This window comes from Eubalaena glacialis, chromosome 14, assembly GCF_028564815.1.
Source record: "Eubalaena glacialis isolate mEubGla1 chromosome 14, mEubGla1.1.hap2.+ XY, whole genome shotgun sequence".
NCBI classification, from domain to species: domain Eukaryota; kingdom Metazoa; phylum Chordata; class Mammalia; order Artiodactyla; family Balaenidae; genus Eubalaena; species Eubalaena glacialis.
This window is the reverse complement of record NC_083729.1, coordinates 85,282,179-85,301,224: the sequence shown is the minus strand read 5'-3', so window position 1 is coordinate 85,301,224 and position 19,046 is coordinate 85,282,179. Positions and strand designations below refer to the sequence as shown.

General features: G+C 46.4%; 1 protein-coding gene across 1 annotated transcript in view; it reads left to right on the top strand.

Annotated features, from left to right (window-relative positions):
• TMEM131 (transmembrane protein 131) overlaps window positions 1-19,046 on the top strand; it is a 190,675-nt gene that overhangs the window by 165,226 nt on the left and 6,403 nt on the right. Inside the window, exons 32-35 of the mRNA XM_061210791.1 lie at window positions 8,959-9,134; window positions 11,546-11,673; window positions 16,861-16,985; window positions 17,191-17,340. Coding sequence (XP_061066774.1) covers window positions 8,959-9,134; window positions 11,546-11,673; window positions 16,861-16,985; window positions 17,191-17,340 — 579 coding nt within the window. The remainder of the gene's footprint in view (window positions 1-8,958; window positions 9,135-11,545; window positions 11,674-16,860; window positions 16,986-17,190; window positions 17,341-19,046) is intronic.

Here is a 19,046-nt window from a genome sequence, read left to right as displayed (position 1 = left end):
AAGATGTCCATGAGTCACTGCCAGGCTCCTCAGTGAACACTGGGGGGTGTGCAGGCTCCACTGTCGAGGCTGGGCAGAGTGTGTGTACAGGGTCCTAGGGGTGCAGATCTGATGGGTCACCCCTCCTGCCTCTGGGCCGCCCGCCAAGGGAACAGGCAGACTGGATTTAGAGCTGAAACTAAAATCCACTGTAAACACTCCTCACTGCAAAGCAGGGCATCTGCTAAGTACTGGTGGAGCCAGGGGCTTGGCTGATAAGCTTTCTGCTCCCTCCTCTATTACTGTGTACAGCCCCACAGGCCAAGGTAGTTAGCACTTGGAGTGAAGGTAACCTGATTCGCCCAACAGAGGCAGAGACGCTGGACGAGAGTGAGCAGAGAGAAGGGCTAGCGTCGGCTCTAGGGAAGCAGGCCCTCTGGGGTCAGCTTGCCACCGGGACAGGAAGTACGGAGGCTGCCCCTACATAGAGGAGCCCTCCCCGCCCCACCCTGGAAGAGAGGGTATTGGGTAAGTGTTTTGAGGCCTTGCTGCCCAGAGTTGAAGCCCAGGGATCAGCAATAGTGACGTAACTTGAGAGCTTTTAGAAATGTCGAATCTTGGGCCCCAACCCAGACTGCCGAATCAGATTCTCTATTTAACAGCATCCACAGGAGATTGGGGTAACCTGTGTTGAGCCATTACAGCCCCACTCACTAGGGGAATGTAACCAGTGAATGTCTCTGGCGGGTGGTTTGGGGCTGGGCCCATCTAGTCGGGTTTTTGTTTTTGTTTTTGTTTTATTCAAACAGAAAGTCACAAAAATTATAATCATCCTCATCAGTTCACTCAGTCCCATGTAATTAATTTTTTTTTCATCTTGATCTTTTGTTAACACTTTTATGAATTCATCAGTTTTTCATTAGAGTTCTGAAAATGCTTATTCATTCAGTTCAGCAGTATAGTCAGTTACCAGAAACCTGTACTTGTCAGAGTCTTTTCCATGAATTCCTTGAAGATGAAACCCTTTTATAGGAACATATTTGCAAAAGCATCAGAGTACACCCAGAACTGTCTGTAAATGACAAAAGACTTAAAAATGGCCACGGTTAAAGATTTGATGAAAGTTCATAATAATGCAATTGACAAGGAAATTTAGTTATTTCTGAGATATACATTTTAAAATAATAACTAGAATTATGACTTATAACATTATACCAGAACATATAAGATTTTTAGGAATTTCATGTAATGTCCATCTAGTGGGTTTTTGGGCAGCTGGGAGTTGCCCTTAAAGATAGTGGAGAGAAATGCCTAAATGGGAAGACAGAAGCAATCCTTTCCCAGCATTGAGTTGTATTAAGTTTGCTCTAGAATATCCATGATATTTTATTTCTAGAATAAAGAAATCCAAAATCTAATCGAACATAATACTTTTATGAAAACCCTAAATAATTGAACTCTGTGCTGCATAAAGTTTTGCTTGTGCAGCCTTTTTGTCTCAGTCCCGTGTACCTTGTTGGTTCTGCTTAGTGCTTCAGAAGGTATGTACAGCCTCCTAAGGTTACAAGGAAAACTAGAACAAAAGAGAATATGGGTCTGCCCGCAAATTCATAGGTAATTCCTTTCCTGGGATAGATGTAAAATTTTTTCACTTAATAAAAATTCTTTTCTACCTTCTAGTGGGCTAAACCAGTATCTTCACTATCTAAGCACAGAGCTTAATATGACAAAATAAGATGGTAATTGCTACTGATTTTTGAAAACAATATTTACTTTAGCTTAAAGAACTCCTGAAGAGTTTCCTTCATATGCACCTTTTGGTATGTTTTAGGTTATCATACTCATATTGAGGTATCATTTCAGAACAAGTAGGGAGAAATAAACTTACATGACCAGTACTGACCCAAATAAATCATCTGTTGGTCTGTACTGGCGTCACTTAGACCTTTTAAACAGGCAAAAGATGAAGAGAAAGACAGATTCCTGTCAGAATGGATGATCCTCTAGAAAGTCTTCCGAACCTTCAGTCAGGTGTAACTGTCATTGCCTGGCTTAGGTCCACAGCTGCCAGGCACTGCACACGTTCAGAGAAACCATTTGCTAGTAATTGAAATTGTCCTGAAGTAATTCTTTTGGGTGGGCATTAAGTGAAACAATTTAAAGTTGGAGAGAGACAACCAAAGCAACTTGCCCCAAACTAGTGATTACAAATTCCTTTATTCGCTTCTTAGTGAAGACAAAAAAGTAAATGAGTAGGACATATTATTTATTGATTTATTTATTTATTTATTTTAATTTATTTATTTTATTTATTACTTATTTTTGGCTGCATTGGGTCTTCATTGCTGCGCGCGGGCTTTCTCTAGTTGCGGTGAGCGGGGGCTACTCTTCGTTGCAGGGTGCGGGCTTCTCATTGCGGTGGCTTCTCTTGTTGTGGAGCACGGGCTCTAGGTGCGTGGGCTTCAGTAGTTGTGGCTCGCAGGCTCCAGAGCGCAGGCTCAGTAGTTGTGGCACGTGGGCTTAGTTACTCCGCGGCATGTGGGATCTTCCCAGACCAGGGCTCGAACCCATGTCCCCTGCATTGGCAGGCGGATTCTTAACCACTGCGCCACCAGGGAAGTCCAAGGACATATTTTTTAAATTGGTAATTCATATTTTGCCTACTTTTAAAATGATTAGTGGTGGTTTAAAGGATTAAAGCACATATAAAACAGTGAATCAAAGACAGAAAGTAGTTTTCGATGTTTTATCTGTTTGTTTTTAATTATGGTGCTATCTCAACAAAAACCTAGAATAAAGTTCGTTGTTACCATTCAGTGTTAAATTGAGCTGCAAATTTCCTGGCGGCTGAGGCCAAAGGGAAGCATCGTTATATAGTTCTCCTGCAGGAAAAGGAGGCAGGAGAGTTCATCTGAAGAAACAGACTTTGCTGGCATTGAAGTCCTGCTGAGGAATCTGAGGACACTGGGTGATAGACTGGGCGTTGTGTCTTTGTTGCAGAGAGAACGGGAATGTTCTTCACACAGATGCTTTATATTGGCCATGTAACGTTGAATCTTAACTCCCCACCGCATCGTACCTCCTAGGTGTACGCTCAGCCTCACCCACACACACAGCATCTGTGGGGCCACGGGTGTATATGCAGTCACTTGTGGTTGGATTATCTCATAAGGGTCAGAGCATCACTGTTAGGTGAAGATGCCGGACCCGTCGGCAGCAGGTGGTGCTCAGTCGCAAATACTTAGCAGTCAGCCTCGTGTTCTTGTACCCACTGAGGTTAGCCCCCAGGGGTCCTGCAGGTGGGGACAAATGGTTTGTGTCAATAAAGAGTTTTGAATGCACTCAACTGTTAGGAAATATATACTTAATTAGGCCTTAAAGTAATGACGAAACTATTTCATTCTGACCATTTTTAAGAGCATCCACCAACCGAATACCTCATTTTGAGGAGAGCTGACCCTGTCATCTCGCCGAGATGCAGCAGCTGCAGAAAGTAGCCCCTGTCCGAGTTGGGTGGGAGGGTTTCATACTCGCCCATTGAGTCTGGATGAATGCCTGTCACCTGTCAGCAGTGTGAGGTGGGTTTTGGGGCCCACTTGCTAACTTGCACCTCTTGTTTTCTCTCAGGCCTCCTCCCCCAGAAGCACACACACAAGGAGCAATAAAGTACCACTTCTCACAGTCACCAGTTAGGCATCCATAACCTCTCCACCACCTTCCTGCCCGTGATGGAACTTAGGTGGAGAAGAAGCTTATGCAGAGAGTCCAAGTGAGACTTCCTGCTTCCCTTCCAGGTCTGAAACTTCTTAACAGAGCTTGTGTGTTTGGGGATGGCAGGTTGAGATAGATGCTTAGGGCTTCGGAAGGCACCCCAGGTTTACTTTGCCAGCCAGCCATGGCCAACCCTTCTTGGGGGGGAGGATGCACAGGGACACCAGGCCTCTTCTTACCCCCTGGAGTCAGGACATGAAGACCAGGGCAAGAAAGCTTGTCACATAAGAGCACTGGCCAGCCTCTCATGGTCATTGTCATGTCCTTAGCAGGCTTATCTTCTAATTTCTAGTTCATTGTTGATGATTAGAATTTAATCTGTCAAATGACTTTCCTCACTTTCTTTAATTTGGGCATTCAAATTATGTATCTCTAGAAGTATCAGTAGCCTAGGAGCCATAGATTATATACAGAAAAATATTTTTCAGTGGTAGCTATGTTAAAAAGAAGTTTGTGTACTCGTGGATTGCAGAAAGCAGCCAGTTTTCTAAGTATGTCAAAAGCCATAAAAATAAAATAATGCACGCGCGTCCTTTGAAAACCAGTAAGCTCATATCTGGAAATTTAACATCAGGAGATGATCTTACATACCTCATGTTTTATAATAGTGGAAATTGGAAACTAAGTGTCTAAGAACAGGGGATTTGTAATTAATGCAGCCTGTCATTAAAGGTAATTATGCCTAGAGTGTCTGTGTTATAAGAACTGGACAGAAGACCATTGTCCACTTCTGTGAACTATGTTCCTTTTGTTTGTTTTAGTGAGTGGAATAGGGCGGACCAGTGGTCAGTTGTGAAGTAGACATTTGTAAATCTCCCATTTTTCACGGACGGACAAGAGGTTAGAATGAGAGATCCAGTCCTTGGCATGTTGAGAAAAAAGTTGGAATAGAGTTTGGAAGGGTGACTTGCAGGCCAAATGGACCTATTATTTGCAAAAGAAAAAAATGTGTTTAGCTTTTTAGAACAACACTTGATGCGTTCTGAAGGATTAATGTACTTGGCAAGGATTAGTACCCACGCCATGAACATGCCATGACTTGGTCATATGTGACCTCTTGGGGACTTTTTGCTTTTACATTTCAGTGAGACATACACTTTTTTTTTTACTTTTGAGATAATTATAGATTCACATGCAGTTGCAAATAATAATGCAGAGAGATCCCTTGTACCTTTTATGCAATTTCCCCCAGTAACATGTTGCAAAACTGCAGTACAGCATCACAACCAGGATTCTGATGTTGATGCAGTCAAGACACAGGGATCCCTTATGGGCCCTTTTCTAGCCACACCCGCTTCCCTCCCACTCCCCCCCTCCCCCCAGCCGAAACCCCGGAGGAGGTTTAATCATTTCTCCAGTCTTATAATTTTGTCACTTCAAGAATGTTATGTAAATGGAGTGAAGCGTGATTCTGGATTGAAATCTGGATAAGTTGTCATGAAGGATTGAGATGAAGAAGCTTCTGGACTTGGGGCAGCAAGTCTCAGAGCAGGTCACGCTCTTGGTGTATTTCACTGTTCAGAAAGGCACAAAACTCACTTCTGCGGCTCAGCAGACACTGGCTGAGCACTTGCCGCGTGCTGAGCCTTGTAAGGCACTGAGGATGGAGAGCTCAGTGCGGCCTAATCTCTGCCCTTCAGGTGCTAAGACTGTACAAGGAATAGAGCCTAGGGGTGAGTGTTGACCGCAGTAGGTCAGCTAGCATCCTCAGCCAGGAGTCTGCTCGGCGATGGTGGGAGGGGGTAGACGTAGGGTGAGTGGCCTCGGGGACAGTTTATCCAGGCAGTGGTGTGAAGCCTGAGGAACCTGTCGTTCATGTTGGGTATATTTCTCCTTTGGTCACTGCTGGAAACGTACTCTGAGTTTACTAAGCTGCTTCTCCCTTCAGCTTGTACTGTCTTTACTTGGATGGGTTAATTTTCTATTACTGATCATGCGTCAGTTAAGTCATGGTTCCCATAAGGCTAGGAGACCTCCAGTCTATTGAGTTAATTTATCTTTGAGAGGGCAGTCTCCCTCAGAATTCCTATTCCCACTTCCCAGGTTCCTACTCTTTCTTCTGTGCCCAGCAACAGCACGGGGATGTGAACTGATAGCTTGCCCTCTGGAAACTGAATGTTCCACGATGGGCCAAGGGCTAAGGAAGGGATCGGGACAAGGCTAGAGCAGACCTGGAGAGATAGATGGGTCCAGACTGTAAAGGAGTTTGAACGTTATCCTATAGAAGACAGAATCAAGTTTTTGTATTTAAGAAGTGTTTCAAAACGAAAGTAATGCTGTTGGCAGGGTGGAAGGTATAAGGAGACACAACAGGAAGACGGGGCCGTTACAGTAGGCCAGGCCCAGGTCAAGTCCTGAGCTGAGGAAGTGGCAGTGGGAGTGAGGTAAGAAAGGAATTAGAGGTTTTAGAGGTAGAATCCATTTGAGTGACTACTTGATGGTGAAATTGGGCTGTTTGGATCATTTCATCCAGGTGTCTCGGAATTGCCCAAATTCTACTCTGTACTTCGGGTACCTTTCCTCCTGAGACTCCCACGGGATATACACACGCAGAGGTCACGAGAAACCGGAAACAAGGCAGCCGATCCTGTGCCTGCAGTGCCCAGCTCAGGTGTCATAAATCTGTGTGGAATTTACAGCCCAAGCCAAGGATTCTCAGATCAGCCCTACGTTCCAGTCCCCAAGAGGGCTTGTTGACACCGACTGCCGGGTCCACCCCCAGGGTTTGGTTCAGTACACCTAGAGAGGGGCCTGAGAATTTGCATTTCCAACAGGTTCCCAGGTGATGCTGATTCTGCTGGTCTGGGAAAACACTTTAAGAACTGGGGGCCCTGAGGAAGAGACCCGTGGGAACAACCTTGCCAGTGGCAAGAGGGAGACAGACGCCACCCCCGAGCGTGCAGCGTCACAGGGAGCAGGGACTGCTTACGGGTACATGTGGGCCTGTCCTCCGTCTGATCCACTCAGATCATTAGTCCTTTCTCTGGGGAAGGAGCACTCTCTCCTCTCCCACCAACTTTTGAACTTGGGAATAGAAGCAGCAGAAGACATCATACATGACAGTGAGGTAGCCACTAGCCTGGGTGATTGGACTGATGCAGATACTGTAGAGCAGTGATCCTCAGCCTGGCTGCATAGTGGATCCACCAGAGTAGCTTGTTAAAAATATACCCACGTCCAGGTCCCACCGAGAACCGCTTAATCAGAATCTCGCGGGGTGGAGCCCTGAGCAGTGTTCGTTAAAAGCTTCCTAGGTTGTTCTAAAGTGCAAGAACCATTATTTTAGACTGAGAACCCAAAAGATGTTTCTAGGATGTTTAACTCAGTTTGGGACATTTTAGATTTGAATTGCTTATGTCAAATTAATTAAAGTTCATCCCCAAAGGGGAATATGGAAGGAAAGGGAAGAAGTTCCAAGGGCAGATTTCCAGGGAACACCAGCAAAGATGAAGCCAGGTGTCTGAAGAATCACAGTACCGGAAGAGGGTGATGATGTTGGGGTCCAGCAGGGACAGGGAGGGGGATAATCCAAAGAGTCCAGTGGCACCGAGAGGTCTTGTAGAATGAGAGGTGCTAGAGGTCACCCGCACTGACAGTTGGGCTGTTGTCAAAATCACATTCTATAAGGTGCTGGGGACAGACGTCCACGGGCAGCATATTAAGAAGTCAGTAAAAGATGGGGATTTGGAGGTAAAAGTGTAAACTACTCTTTCATGAAATAAGATTTTTTTAACTAACTACTGGTTTGCTGTTTCCTTTTCTCCTTTATTTGTACGTCTCTGGCTTCAAAATTTGAGTCCAATTTTTTTTAAAAAATCACTTCCAGATCTTTTCTATTTATTAAGGAGGTTTCAGGTTATTGTGAATACAGATTATTTATACAGATAATGCCTCTTATCCAGTGAACCTGAGCATGATAAAAAGGTATAATTTCAGGTGAGAAATGCATTGCATGGGGGGTTAATGTCGGCCATGCGGGAAAATTTGAAGTGCTTTCAGCATGAACCGCTAGACACTCAGCTCTTGAGAAATCCGAGGGCTCGCAGGGCCAGAGCAGGACAGGCTCCTTCCCTTCTGCCGCAGCCGAGCGGGCTCTCGGCGTTGTTACTGGTATTCACTGCTGTGTTCCCAGGACACGCAGCACTGCCTGGGAAACGGCAGGTGCTCAGATGTGTCGAGGGTTGTTTTCTCATCTGTCTTGGGAACATCCACATCTTTTAAAATAATAGGACTTCCCTGGCTGTCTAGTGGTTAAGACTCTGTGCTTCCAATGCAGGGGACGCGGGTTCGATTCCTGGTAGGGGAGCTAAGATCCCACATGCCACGTGGCCAAAAATAATAATAATAATAAAAAATATAAAATGCTAAGGTTGAAAAAATTAAAATAAAATAATAGGCTTTTTGTAGCTCTGTTTTACCCTCTGTCCATCTATAACATTAGCTGGTACTTATATGCCTGGCACTGTCCTAAGGGCTTCATGTAATTCCTCATCACAACACTGTGAGGTCGTCTCCCCCAGTCTGCAGATGAGAGGCCAAGGTCATGCCGCTAGTTAGGGAAGAACCGGGACTTGGACCCAGCTACCGGGGTTCTCAGCACCCTGCAAGTGACATACATGCAGCTCATCCCGTGTCACCGTCAGGCTACCATCTCCAGAGAGATTTGAAAGGATCTCTGGTTTTCACGTCTGTGACTTTTCAAAGCTACATCACCCTCCGGGATATCAAAAAGTACAGGTGACCCTTGAACAACAAGGGTTTGACCTGCATGGGTCCACTTATACATGGATTCTTTTTTTTCAGCAGTAGAGACTGCAGTACTACACGGTCCATGGTTGGTTGAACCTGCGGGTACAGAGGAGCCAACTCTAAGTTATACACCGATTAACCCCCTGTAGTTCAAGGGTCAGCTCTCTTCTGAGAGGCGTACAGATTTGTCACAACTAGTGGGTTTGCCAAAGCTCATGGAACTGTACACTTAAAATGGGTGTATCTTATTGTATATAACTCACGCCTCGAAAAAGTTGATTTTTTTAAATATTCTAATCGAAAAGTCAAACATGATTTTGAAAGCTTTAGAGAAGAACTGGAGTAGAGAAAGAAACAGTTATTAATCAGAGTTCAGTCTCTTCAAAGAGAGTTTTAATGGCTTTGTTTTCCAAGCTGTTTAAAAGTCAAGTGTCCTTTTACATTGATTGTCATCCCCAGGGAAAGGAAAGCCTCTTCAGCGCAAGGTAAAACCACCTAAAAAGCACGAGGAAAAGGAGAAGAAGGGAAAGGGGAAGCCCCAGGAGGACGAGCTGAAGGACTCCTTGGCCGAAGACGACAGCTCCTCCACCACCACAGAGACCTCCAGCCCAGACACAGACCCGCTCCCCAGGGAGGTAGGACGGCCCGCAGGGCAGGGGTCACACACCGTGAACGCGCTGCGCTCAACACACGCACACGCCCGAGGGCCAGTGCACAGGCGCGCCCAGGCAGTCACTCCCTGCAGAAGCGCCACTGCGCTGGGCCTGAATGTCTTCACTTCCCCGGGGAACAAATTAGGAAGCCTGCTAATAGGGTGAAATAGTTAGAGATTGGAAAGACAGCTTGAAAGTTAGGGACCATCTGGAATAGGAACGACTCTGGCTCATGCAAATTGTTTCAGATTTTAAGTATCCAGAGAGGATGAGGAGGAATTCTGTCACTTGGATGGATTATAGTGCCGTGCCCTGTCGTATCACCGCTGCTGCAGTGGACCCCGGGAGCAGGTGGAGCAGGGGCTGTGACCTCAGCACGCCGGGAGGCCGCCTCACTGCTCATCCTCCGCTCCCGGGGGTGGGGGGGTCACGAGCATCAGGGCTAACACTGCAAGATGTCCAGACACCGTGGCTGTGAGATAAATGGAGGGTAATGTTACTCTTGTGACTGTGTCAGGGAGCGTGAGTTATAAGTGCTATGCAGAAAAGTGAGGGCGTACTTCTGTTTTGGCATTTCTATTTTTAGATAACTGTATTTCAAATTTAAAATGATCCAAATAGAGCCTTTAATATTGTAGAGCAGAATTCTTTTTCAGTTGTAATCTAGTGGCTTAAGAAATCACTTCTTAAAGATATCCAGCAGTGTCATCCACATATATTAATTTTTAAAATAAAATGTACACGTGACACTTTCTGGCCAGCCGCCCTCCCCTGTGCATCCCTGACGTTTGGCGGGTGCTCTGGGCCAAATGTCAGGGTTGGGGCTGGCGTTGTGTCCCGTATCTCCTCTGTGACAGATGACTGCAGAGGAGCAGAATGCCAGCTACTGATCCCCGAGTGGGGTCCCAGCCGTCTCTGATATGAATAAGCATTTGGAAAGCGTTCTCAGCACAGACTTGCTCCACAACTTGGCCCCACTTCCTTTCTGCCTTTCCGGCATTTTCCTAACCACTCCTCAGTGGCCCCTCTCCAGTGGACCCCCTCTGTGCACCCACTGGCATCATTCTCCCTTCTCTGCTGTTGGTTTTCTCCTGGCTGTCCCATCTCCTGCCCTGTCATTTGCTTCCTTACAGACACAGCTCAGGACTGGCGGCCTCCGTGCCTGTTACCCTTCTCCCGGCTGAGCAGTCTGTAGGCCTCCCCCGCAGCACTCTTGCGTAGAGCTCGTGTGCTCTTGTCTCTTTGTGACTGATCTGTTTGCCAGTTTTGTGCATTTTCTTCCCAACTGGATTTCAATCTTGGGAGGTCATTTTCTCTTGGATGTATGCCTTCTCCAACCCTATTCTACCCATGCATTCAGCAAATACATGTTGAATACCTGAGTGCTGGGTGCTTGAGAAGCAGCCATGGACAAAAGAACCAGGTTCTTGTCCTGCAGGGGCTCACGGTCTACAGAGTTCTTGACCAGTCGGGTGTTCCGGAAATACTTACTGCATGACTCAGAATAGTCTCAAGAGGTGTATGGGCAGGAGGCTGTTTTACCCTTTCTCTGCAGCTGGATAGATCGGTCTGTGTGACCTGTTAAAATCCAGGCTGCCGGAACTGTGCAGCCGGATGCTGTCGGGTGGACGCTCATCTGCCCTGTGTTGGGAGCTCCCCCAATACCCACAGCTCTGCCCTTCGGCCGGGTATGTCTTCCCCCGATTGGCCCTGTGCACCCTGAACACAGAACCAGGTTTCTGTTTTCTTCATTTCCCATCTGTGCTGTGTGTGGTCCTTCTGCGCTTGAGCAGTGCACGCCCGCTCCACAGGCGGCTCCCGGGCGGGGTCACCGGTGCCTGAACGATACCTGCCCTGTTTAGAGACAAGCCCCCTGGGCTCACGCCTGGGTGTTGCGGCAGCATCACCTTACTCTGAAACGCACAGTACGGTCTCCGTGCTCACCTGGTCGAGGACCCAGGGGCAGCACTGCTCTGAGATGCACCTGGGCTGTGGCCTTCTCAGGCCACATCGCCAGTTGTGTGTAACTCTGTATTGTAGTCCTGACTTAACTTTTCTTGTACAAAAGGCAAGGTTTTGCTCCCCAGTGCTTAAAAACAAGAAGCTACCCGTCTGTTGCTACCACTGTCAGCACCCACCCCAGTCAGGATATAAGTTAAAGTGACATTCGTTATAACTCACACTCACCAAAACATAATTTATAGTAAATCAAAGACTGAAAAATTGACAGACCCACAATAAAGAGAGATTTGAAGAAAGGAGCTTATCATTTTTATACATGTGATGTGTGTATCTACTACATGTTTGGTTTTGTGTCTCTGCCTTCAGACAGGACTATATCAGGCATTTTTGTTAATCCTTCTCAGCAGTTGTGTCAATTTTTTTTTTTACAGGATACAGAAAAGCAAAAGGGAAAACAAGCCATGCCTGAAAAACATGAAAATGAAATGTCTCAAGTGAAACAGAAAAGCAAAAAACTCTTAAATGTTAAGAAAGAAATCCCAACAGATGTGAAACCCAGGTAAGAAAAATGAGTTCAGAGAAATGAGGTATGTAAAAGAAGTTACTGGTGAGAACCAGGTAATGTTTTCATTTGCTTGGTTGGTTTTTAGGGGTTTTTTTGCAACAAAAGCTGCATACCTCATGACGTTCCTCTGGGGTTTTTTCTAATGCCCAGTGTTCACTGTCTCTGGTGAGGGACAGCCACATGCTTCCGATGTCAGAAGTATAAAAGGCAGAGTTAAAGCTACTTGTGAAAATGGAGGAGGAAAATGTAGGTTGGTGATCTGTTTCCAGGCAGAGAGCCGTTTCACTTCTGCACAAAGATGGCCTTGGTGGTTTAGCCGCAGGTACGAGCATAACTTCTCTCAGCTAGAGCTCTGAGTCTGCTCACTAACCTAGAGCTGCCATTGGGATCTAGAATTCTGTGCTGTAAAACTTGGGAGAACTTATTCTTAACCTTAAAAAAAAACAGTGCTCAGGGCAGATGTGACTACCAGACAGTTCTGCCATGACGTAGCTCCCGTCCAGTTCCCGTGGGGCAGGTCCTGTTGGGCGTCACAGGGAGGGCGACCTGCAGAATGTTTCTCCAGGTCAGTGAATGAGTTGAACTATTGGGTTATTCGTTACCAAGTTTACTTCGTACTTTCACTAAACTTTGGGTCTGTCTAGTAAACTAATCCTAGTTTCAGTGTGGTTAATAATGCCCTTTCTAGCTCACCATATAAAGTGGCCATCTGCGTGGAAGCCAGTATTTGCCTTCTTGTGTGGTAAGTGGGTATCGACCCAGGAAGTTGAGGGAATTAGGTATAAATTGATAAAGGAAGACATTTATCATTAGAATTGCCCTTAGCTTTGCAGGTCTGTTCTTACTCGGATTCTAGGAATAAAACTTGAGCTCTGCAAAAACATCAGTAAGCTAGACTCTGTCCCTAGATTATACAGCTTAACTCGACAGGGGCCGTCTGTTCTGTAGAACCAGAAGCTAATAAGAAATTAGTGATTACTGCAGTAAAATTTAACCTTGTCCCTGAACTTATGAAATAACACAGGATGTGGCAGTGATTAGTAACAGAGTATTTATACCTAAAAGTTACCCTTTTGTGCAAAATGTCAGTTTAAGTGACCTAACCCCACGATTCGTTGAGAACGATCTGACCCAGTTAGAAGCAATGTCAAGTGGAGTAATGGCTGATACACGTGAGTCTCCCCTGAGAGGAATCAGCCTGAGGTACTTTGGTGCTAATGTTCTGGCACCCCAGGACAGGAATTAACCCTCGTCTAGTGGCTAGGGATTATTCTTCTAGACCTTTTTCAGGCTTAGTTGACTGATCAGATGTTTTAAAGTAAATGAGGCTAAAAAATCCAAATTATGAAAAACCCTAGTTTCTACATATGCTGAGATTTTGTGAGAATGGACAGTCATGCTATCATTCTTATGATCATAAATTTTAAAACCCAGCTTCTAAGAATTATCTTAGTGAAACCATTTCATAGGTGGCTGTCACCAAATCTGCACTGTTTATTCTCCTTGATGCCTGAGGTCAGTATTCTTAAGACAGATCGTACGTACATGTTAGTCCTAACTCTTATCCCTCTTCCATTGATTTCTGTCATATTCTGATTTTTTTATGAAATAAGTTGGCCATTAGCAGATTTGACTTTGAAAGTTTGTAAACGACTCCACTTGATGCCCCTGACTTTGCAGGGATGTTGAGTTTGCTGGTAAACCCAAAGCCAGAGCTGCCCGCTCTCCAGCCCCCGTTAGGAGGCAGTTAGAGTAGTTAACTCATGTCCTTTTGATGTGTAGTTAACAGAGAAATCATTACCAGAAGACAGTTTAAGCAACGTGCTCTAAATTGTCTTTTGTAACTGGAGAAATCTATATCAACCCTGGTCTTCTCATCTCCTGTATCTAGCCTCTTTAAACTCACTGATCTTGTTTTGTGTTTTTCTGAATTCAGGGATAAAAGTATTGAGTCAGAATCTTTTAGTACATCAGTCAAATTCAGAGTTCAAGACCTTTTTTTAATAACCAGAAAGGTGGCCTCTGAATAGAGCCATTTGCTGTCTCCACTCGGTTGTGACAGTAAATGCCCTGTGCTGTCCTGTGCTGGTCCCGCCCCAGTGACACCTGACATTCCTGTCACCTAAGAAGTGCTCTCAGCGTGTTATATGTGATTCCACATATCTGAAGGAAATAGATGCACACTTTTAAAAAAGAGATATTAATAAGGTATATATTATGACTTTCTTTTGGAAGATTTATCTGGTGGGGAAAAAGCATTTATATATCAGTTGGCCAAAAAGCTGATGTTCTAATAGTAAAATCTGTGGGTTTAGCTCACATTCGCTTTATCAAAAATTAGTCTTTAAATATTATCAGTATTGTTGGAACATTATATCATATCACCTCCAGGCCAGAAGACCCAAATCCTTAAATGCTGGAGAATTCATTTTCCTGTAAGTAAGTGGTAATAAGCCAGAGGAATGGCTCCGACGTGGTCTTTGCCTCTGTAGCCCCATCCTACCTAACTCCCAAGAGTTGACTTCAAAAAAACCACTAGGAGTGTGGAGCAGAGGGTTACAAGGGCAGAGATCTGGTCTCCCCTTTTTTTCCAGCTTATACGCTGTAGAAGTGGGTCTGTAGACCTCCAGAAGACTGTATTTTAGGTCAGAGATGCCAGGGAATGAGAGATGTCGGACACTAAAAGGACTTCAGGAGACCAGGAAAGGCGCAGGGCTCCCTGGTTTAGGATACTAGCTCTCCATTGATTCTTTTGTTTTCTGTTTATCAACGTATGTTTACGTAACTTAAATGTAATAATCTAAAATAAGCAGAATGTGTTATAGAATGATTGTACCCTTTGTCAGAGTCTGCTTGAACAGCGCACTCGGCTCTGGGCCGTGGGTGCCCCAGTGCATGCTCCGGCCTCCAGGCCCTCAGCACTGGGAAGGCCCTCACCTTGCCCTCAGCTCTCTGCCTCCCCTCTTCCCCCAGACGGGGGCACGGACCGAGTATGACGTGAGCAGCAGGAAACTCATGAGCGTGCGTTAGCATCCCAGCTAGCTTTCTGTTCTTCTCTTTTCCAAGGAATCACCTAAATTAAGTTGGCCCTTAACCATTTTATTCAGAAGCCTTAAAAAAGGCTTCTTGGTAGAGATCATCTGGTTTAACTTAGGAAAGTATGAGTCAGCAGAAGTAAAGTAGTTGTCTGGCACCTTTTTTTTCCTTAAAAACCAACTAACTCCACGGTGGTGCAGAGTGAAGCTTTGTATAGACAGTCGCCAGCCCCACACTTACAAACAGTTCACACCCACCCAGCTCCACCACCACCACTGGGTGTCTCTGTCAGGGGAGCCTTTGTTTTTTAAAAGGTGGCATTTTTAAATAACCCTGTCAGTCAGAAGTAGAAGGGCAGACGATGTATAAAACTGTAGCATTAATAGTCTCGCCCGTAAACGGATTTTTTCATGTCAGTTTGTTATCCCACCTAAAATTCTACTTATGTGGGTTAACCGAACCCTTCGAATTTTTGGCTAGCTCTTACACTAATTCCAAATATACTAACACTTTATTTTAGAAAAATTGTGAAATATAAAGAAACAAAAGAATGAAAATGACCTTTGACCTCCTACCTTATAAAATGTTTGTAAAGAGCCTCTGTTAAAATTTATCTGTTTATGAAGTCATGCTTCACGTACTGTTCTGTCATCTGCTTACCTTTTTTGCTGGGGGGGGGGGCGGGGGCGGTGCTGGTGGTGCCGTTGGATCTGGAAAGCCTGACCCGTTCTGACCTTTGCACTCTGGTGTGGACCAGCGTGGTCTGTGCCTGGCCCCGAGCCCAGCAGGAATTGGCCGCCCCCCAGGGAGTGTGAACTCAGAGGGGCAGCGGAAGGAGGAGGAACCTGAAGGGTGGGGCTGGGGGCAGAGCGGCGTGTGGGAATCACACGCCTGAGGGCTGGGGCAGGACGTGCGCTACAGTGGAGAATGCCAGACACGTACCCATTTAGAACATCTGTGTCGACCGGTAAACTTTGTAAGATTTTCGATGAAAAGCAAGCTGTTGGCTCAGCCTTAAACTGACAGCTTTGCAGCCATCACCAGGAGCCCAGTGGAGACGCGTGATGATTTTTGGAAGAATTCTCGTAAGGGGCCGCTGGGTTCTGTCCGCTGTGTCCCACCGTTCCCCGGGAAGACGTCCTTTTCCTGGTCTGTGTCAGCCCAGCTCCTGTCAGAGGCCTCCCAAGCCTGCGACTTGATCTTGGTGGGCAGCACAGAAGCAGCTTTGTAAAAAAGGTGTTTAGGGTCCATGTATTACCACTGTTCACCAGGCTATTTTATGTGGGCCATCTCCCCAGTTCATTTCTCCTAGAGATTGCTTCTCTCGGCAAATTTTAATGTTTTCTTCATCAGGCTGTGGAAATTCAAAATAGCCGAGGTGCCGCCCATTTTGCCTTGCTGACAGGAAGGTCAGAGCCAATTCATTGTCCTGTTTATATATGTTTATTATGTTAAGCTTACCTCTAAATATTTTAGAAGAAATATACTCTAAATAGATTAATAAAAATAATATTTAAGTTTTTGCCTAAGATGAACCCTGAGTTCAAAAATAAAGAAGAATATTCATCTCCCCCACTCAACCTACACCTTAGGCAAATAAAGCGGTCCTGCTATTCTGCCATGGGCTCTTGGGGTAGGTCACCCAGGAACTTAGCCCTGGTCAGTACACAGTGTCCGTGAGAAAAATGCGTTCAAGGTTTTGAGTAGCAGAACCTTTGGCATTTCTAAGTCTGAGACCCTTCAGAATCTCCATATTCCGGAGTCCCACAGGCAGTCTAGCTGCCGGGTGAGACTCACGAGCAGGATGACTGCACTTAGTAGCTCCTAAACGGCTAGTCTGTGCCAACAGCTTCATACACCTTATCTGACACAGGTGTTCCCACCCATTACTTACTATTAAACAATGGACCTCAGTTCCTTGTCCGCACTCAGAATAGCAGAGGATAAATCTGCAAGTGCGAGTCTCCTGAACAGTATCGGAGGTGCTTGGAACGCGGCCAGCCCTCAGGACTGTGGGTTGATAATGCCTCAGGAGGCCAAATGAGTAAAAGAAGGTGTTGAAATTGTAGAGGGATCAGTGACTTCTCCTCTCTACTCTGAAACAAAGGGCTGCGTTTGAATGTTCCACCTGTGATTGTCTTTCAGTTCTTTAGAGCTACCATATACCGCTCCTTTGGAAAGTAAACAACGTCGAAATCTCCCAACCAAGATTCCTCTTCCAACTACATTGACAGGTGGATCCAAACCGCGAAATTCCCAGAAAACAAAAGGTATTTTCATTTTTCATCATACAGATGCCCTAACGATTCGTTGTGTTAGTAGTTGTGAGTTGGCAGTAATCAGTCAGTAGTTACCAGTCATAGGACAGCTACGGTTGGGTTCTCATTCTCATTAGAAGAGAATGGGTTCTTTGAAATTGGCCCGAAAGAAAGGAATTATCCTCCATAACAGCCTTCTTTTCTGAATTCTGTACAGGTACAAACAAGTTAGTGGATAATAGGCCACCTGCCCTAGCAAAATTCCTCCCAAATAGTCAAGAACTAGGCAACACCAGTAGCTCAGAAGGTGAAAAAGACTCTCCACCGCCAGAGTGGGATTCCGTGCCTGTTCACAAGCCCGGCAGCTGTAAGTATGGTGACCTGGAGACCACAGGCTCTCCGCACCCACAGCCCACCCAACTCTGGGCTGGAGAACTGCGGGGGCGGGGATGGCCGGGGCACGTATTGCTTTAGAAGGAGACCCAGTGTCTAGTCTGCCGGAGCCGGCTCGTAGCAGCCAGCAAAAGCTGCTGTTAAATAGTCTGCTAGTCGTTAAACTGTTGTAGCTTAATCGGCCGTGGTGGGAGTATTTATACCAGAGAAATCAGCAGACGATTCAGAGGGCTAGTAAGCCAGCACCCCAGTGCCGAGTGTAGGGAATGGAAAGATCTGCGTAGAGCGGTGAATCATCCAAAGAAGTACTGCCTCCTGAAAGCATTAACTCAGCAGCCCTTTACCTGACTAGTTTCTCATACATTTACAGTATAAGTGTTTTTTGTAAAAATGCAGTTTATTCCCAGTTTACCCACATCTTTTCCATAAACCTATGTTAGTTCTCTCACTAGCCTCTTGACCTCGTTCCTCCAGTCAGGCCTGCAGGAAATTGTGAAAGTAGCACCGTCTCCTAGAAGAGGGTGGAGGTCCTCGCCCTCTAGAAATTTAGGACCTGGAACAGAAGACGACAGAGACCAGCACAGTGAGGGCCTGGTGGCAGGGCTTGGGGGTCAGTCCCTTAGGGCTGATTTGTCTACACTCACCGAGGTGTCAGAACGGCCTCCGTTTGACCCATTTGTGCCAAAGGGAAAATGAGGGTTGAGCACCAGGTTTGAGGTGAAGGAGGCTTAGAGAAGAGGGGGTGGTGAGTTGAATGAGGGCGAGGAACTCGGAAACTCGGGTGAGGTGTGCGTTAAACATGCACCTTTGTAAATACATACTGGAAAGAGATGCTCCCTGGGTTAAAACCTGCAGCCCTCTAATTGCTGTGAAACTTTCTGGTGCCTTGTAGTACTGTTTTTTTGCCTGAGATGAGAGATATAATCCAAAATCCCTGGTCATTCAAGAAGTGTTGAACGAGTCTCTGGGTCGTCCCGGTGTCCGGGCTGATGCTTTCGAGTCCTTAGGTCCCCTCTGAGGTTTCAGCTGGACATTGGTCCTCAGCTTATACCCTGGGATTGGGGTGGTTCCTGCACAGAGGAAGCTGCGTTCCAGTGTAGGGAATAAATACCATGTGCCCAGGGAGCTGGTTTCATGGGGTTGCCTGGGGCCCAGTGAAGTAAACGCAAGCCCTGCTGGCATCAGCACCGACACAAGCCCGAGGGGTATCCTGCAGGGAAGAAAGTGTGGGCATCAGGTCAGCAAACCACAAAGCAGGTGAAGAAGGGGTTCTCCACGTAAGCAAGGGTGAGAGCGGGGCGGGTGGAGACGGGTCGGTGGATAGGTGCCAGGACCATGGGGGAGGGGCAGGGAGAGTCACCGGGGCGGGTGCACGGTGGCGCCGGAGATGGGACAACTCCGCCTTCGAAGAGAAGGGTGCTTTGTTTGGCGGTGCCGGGCCGGGGCCTTGACACAGCGCGGGAACGCGTAGCCTCACTCAGGCCCCAGCCCCCAGGCTGTTGGGAGAAGCACCCGGTGCTGGAGGGAATGGTCGGGGCAGGGGAACCACCATGCAGAGCCGGCTTGGGTTCTGGAAGTGAGGGGGACGGGCCCTCCCACGGAGGGGGAGCAGAGCAGACCGTCCTCACTGTAGAGGCTCGAAAGGCCCGCCAGGAGGGGGCCGGGGAATAGGCCCCAAGC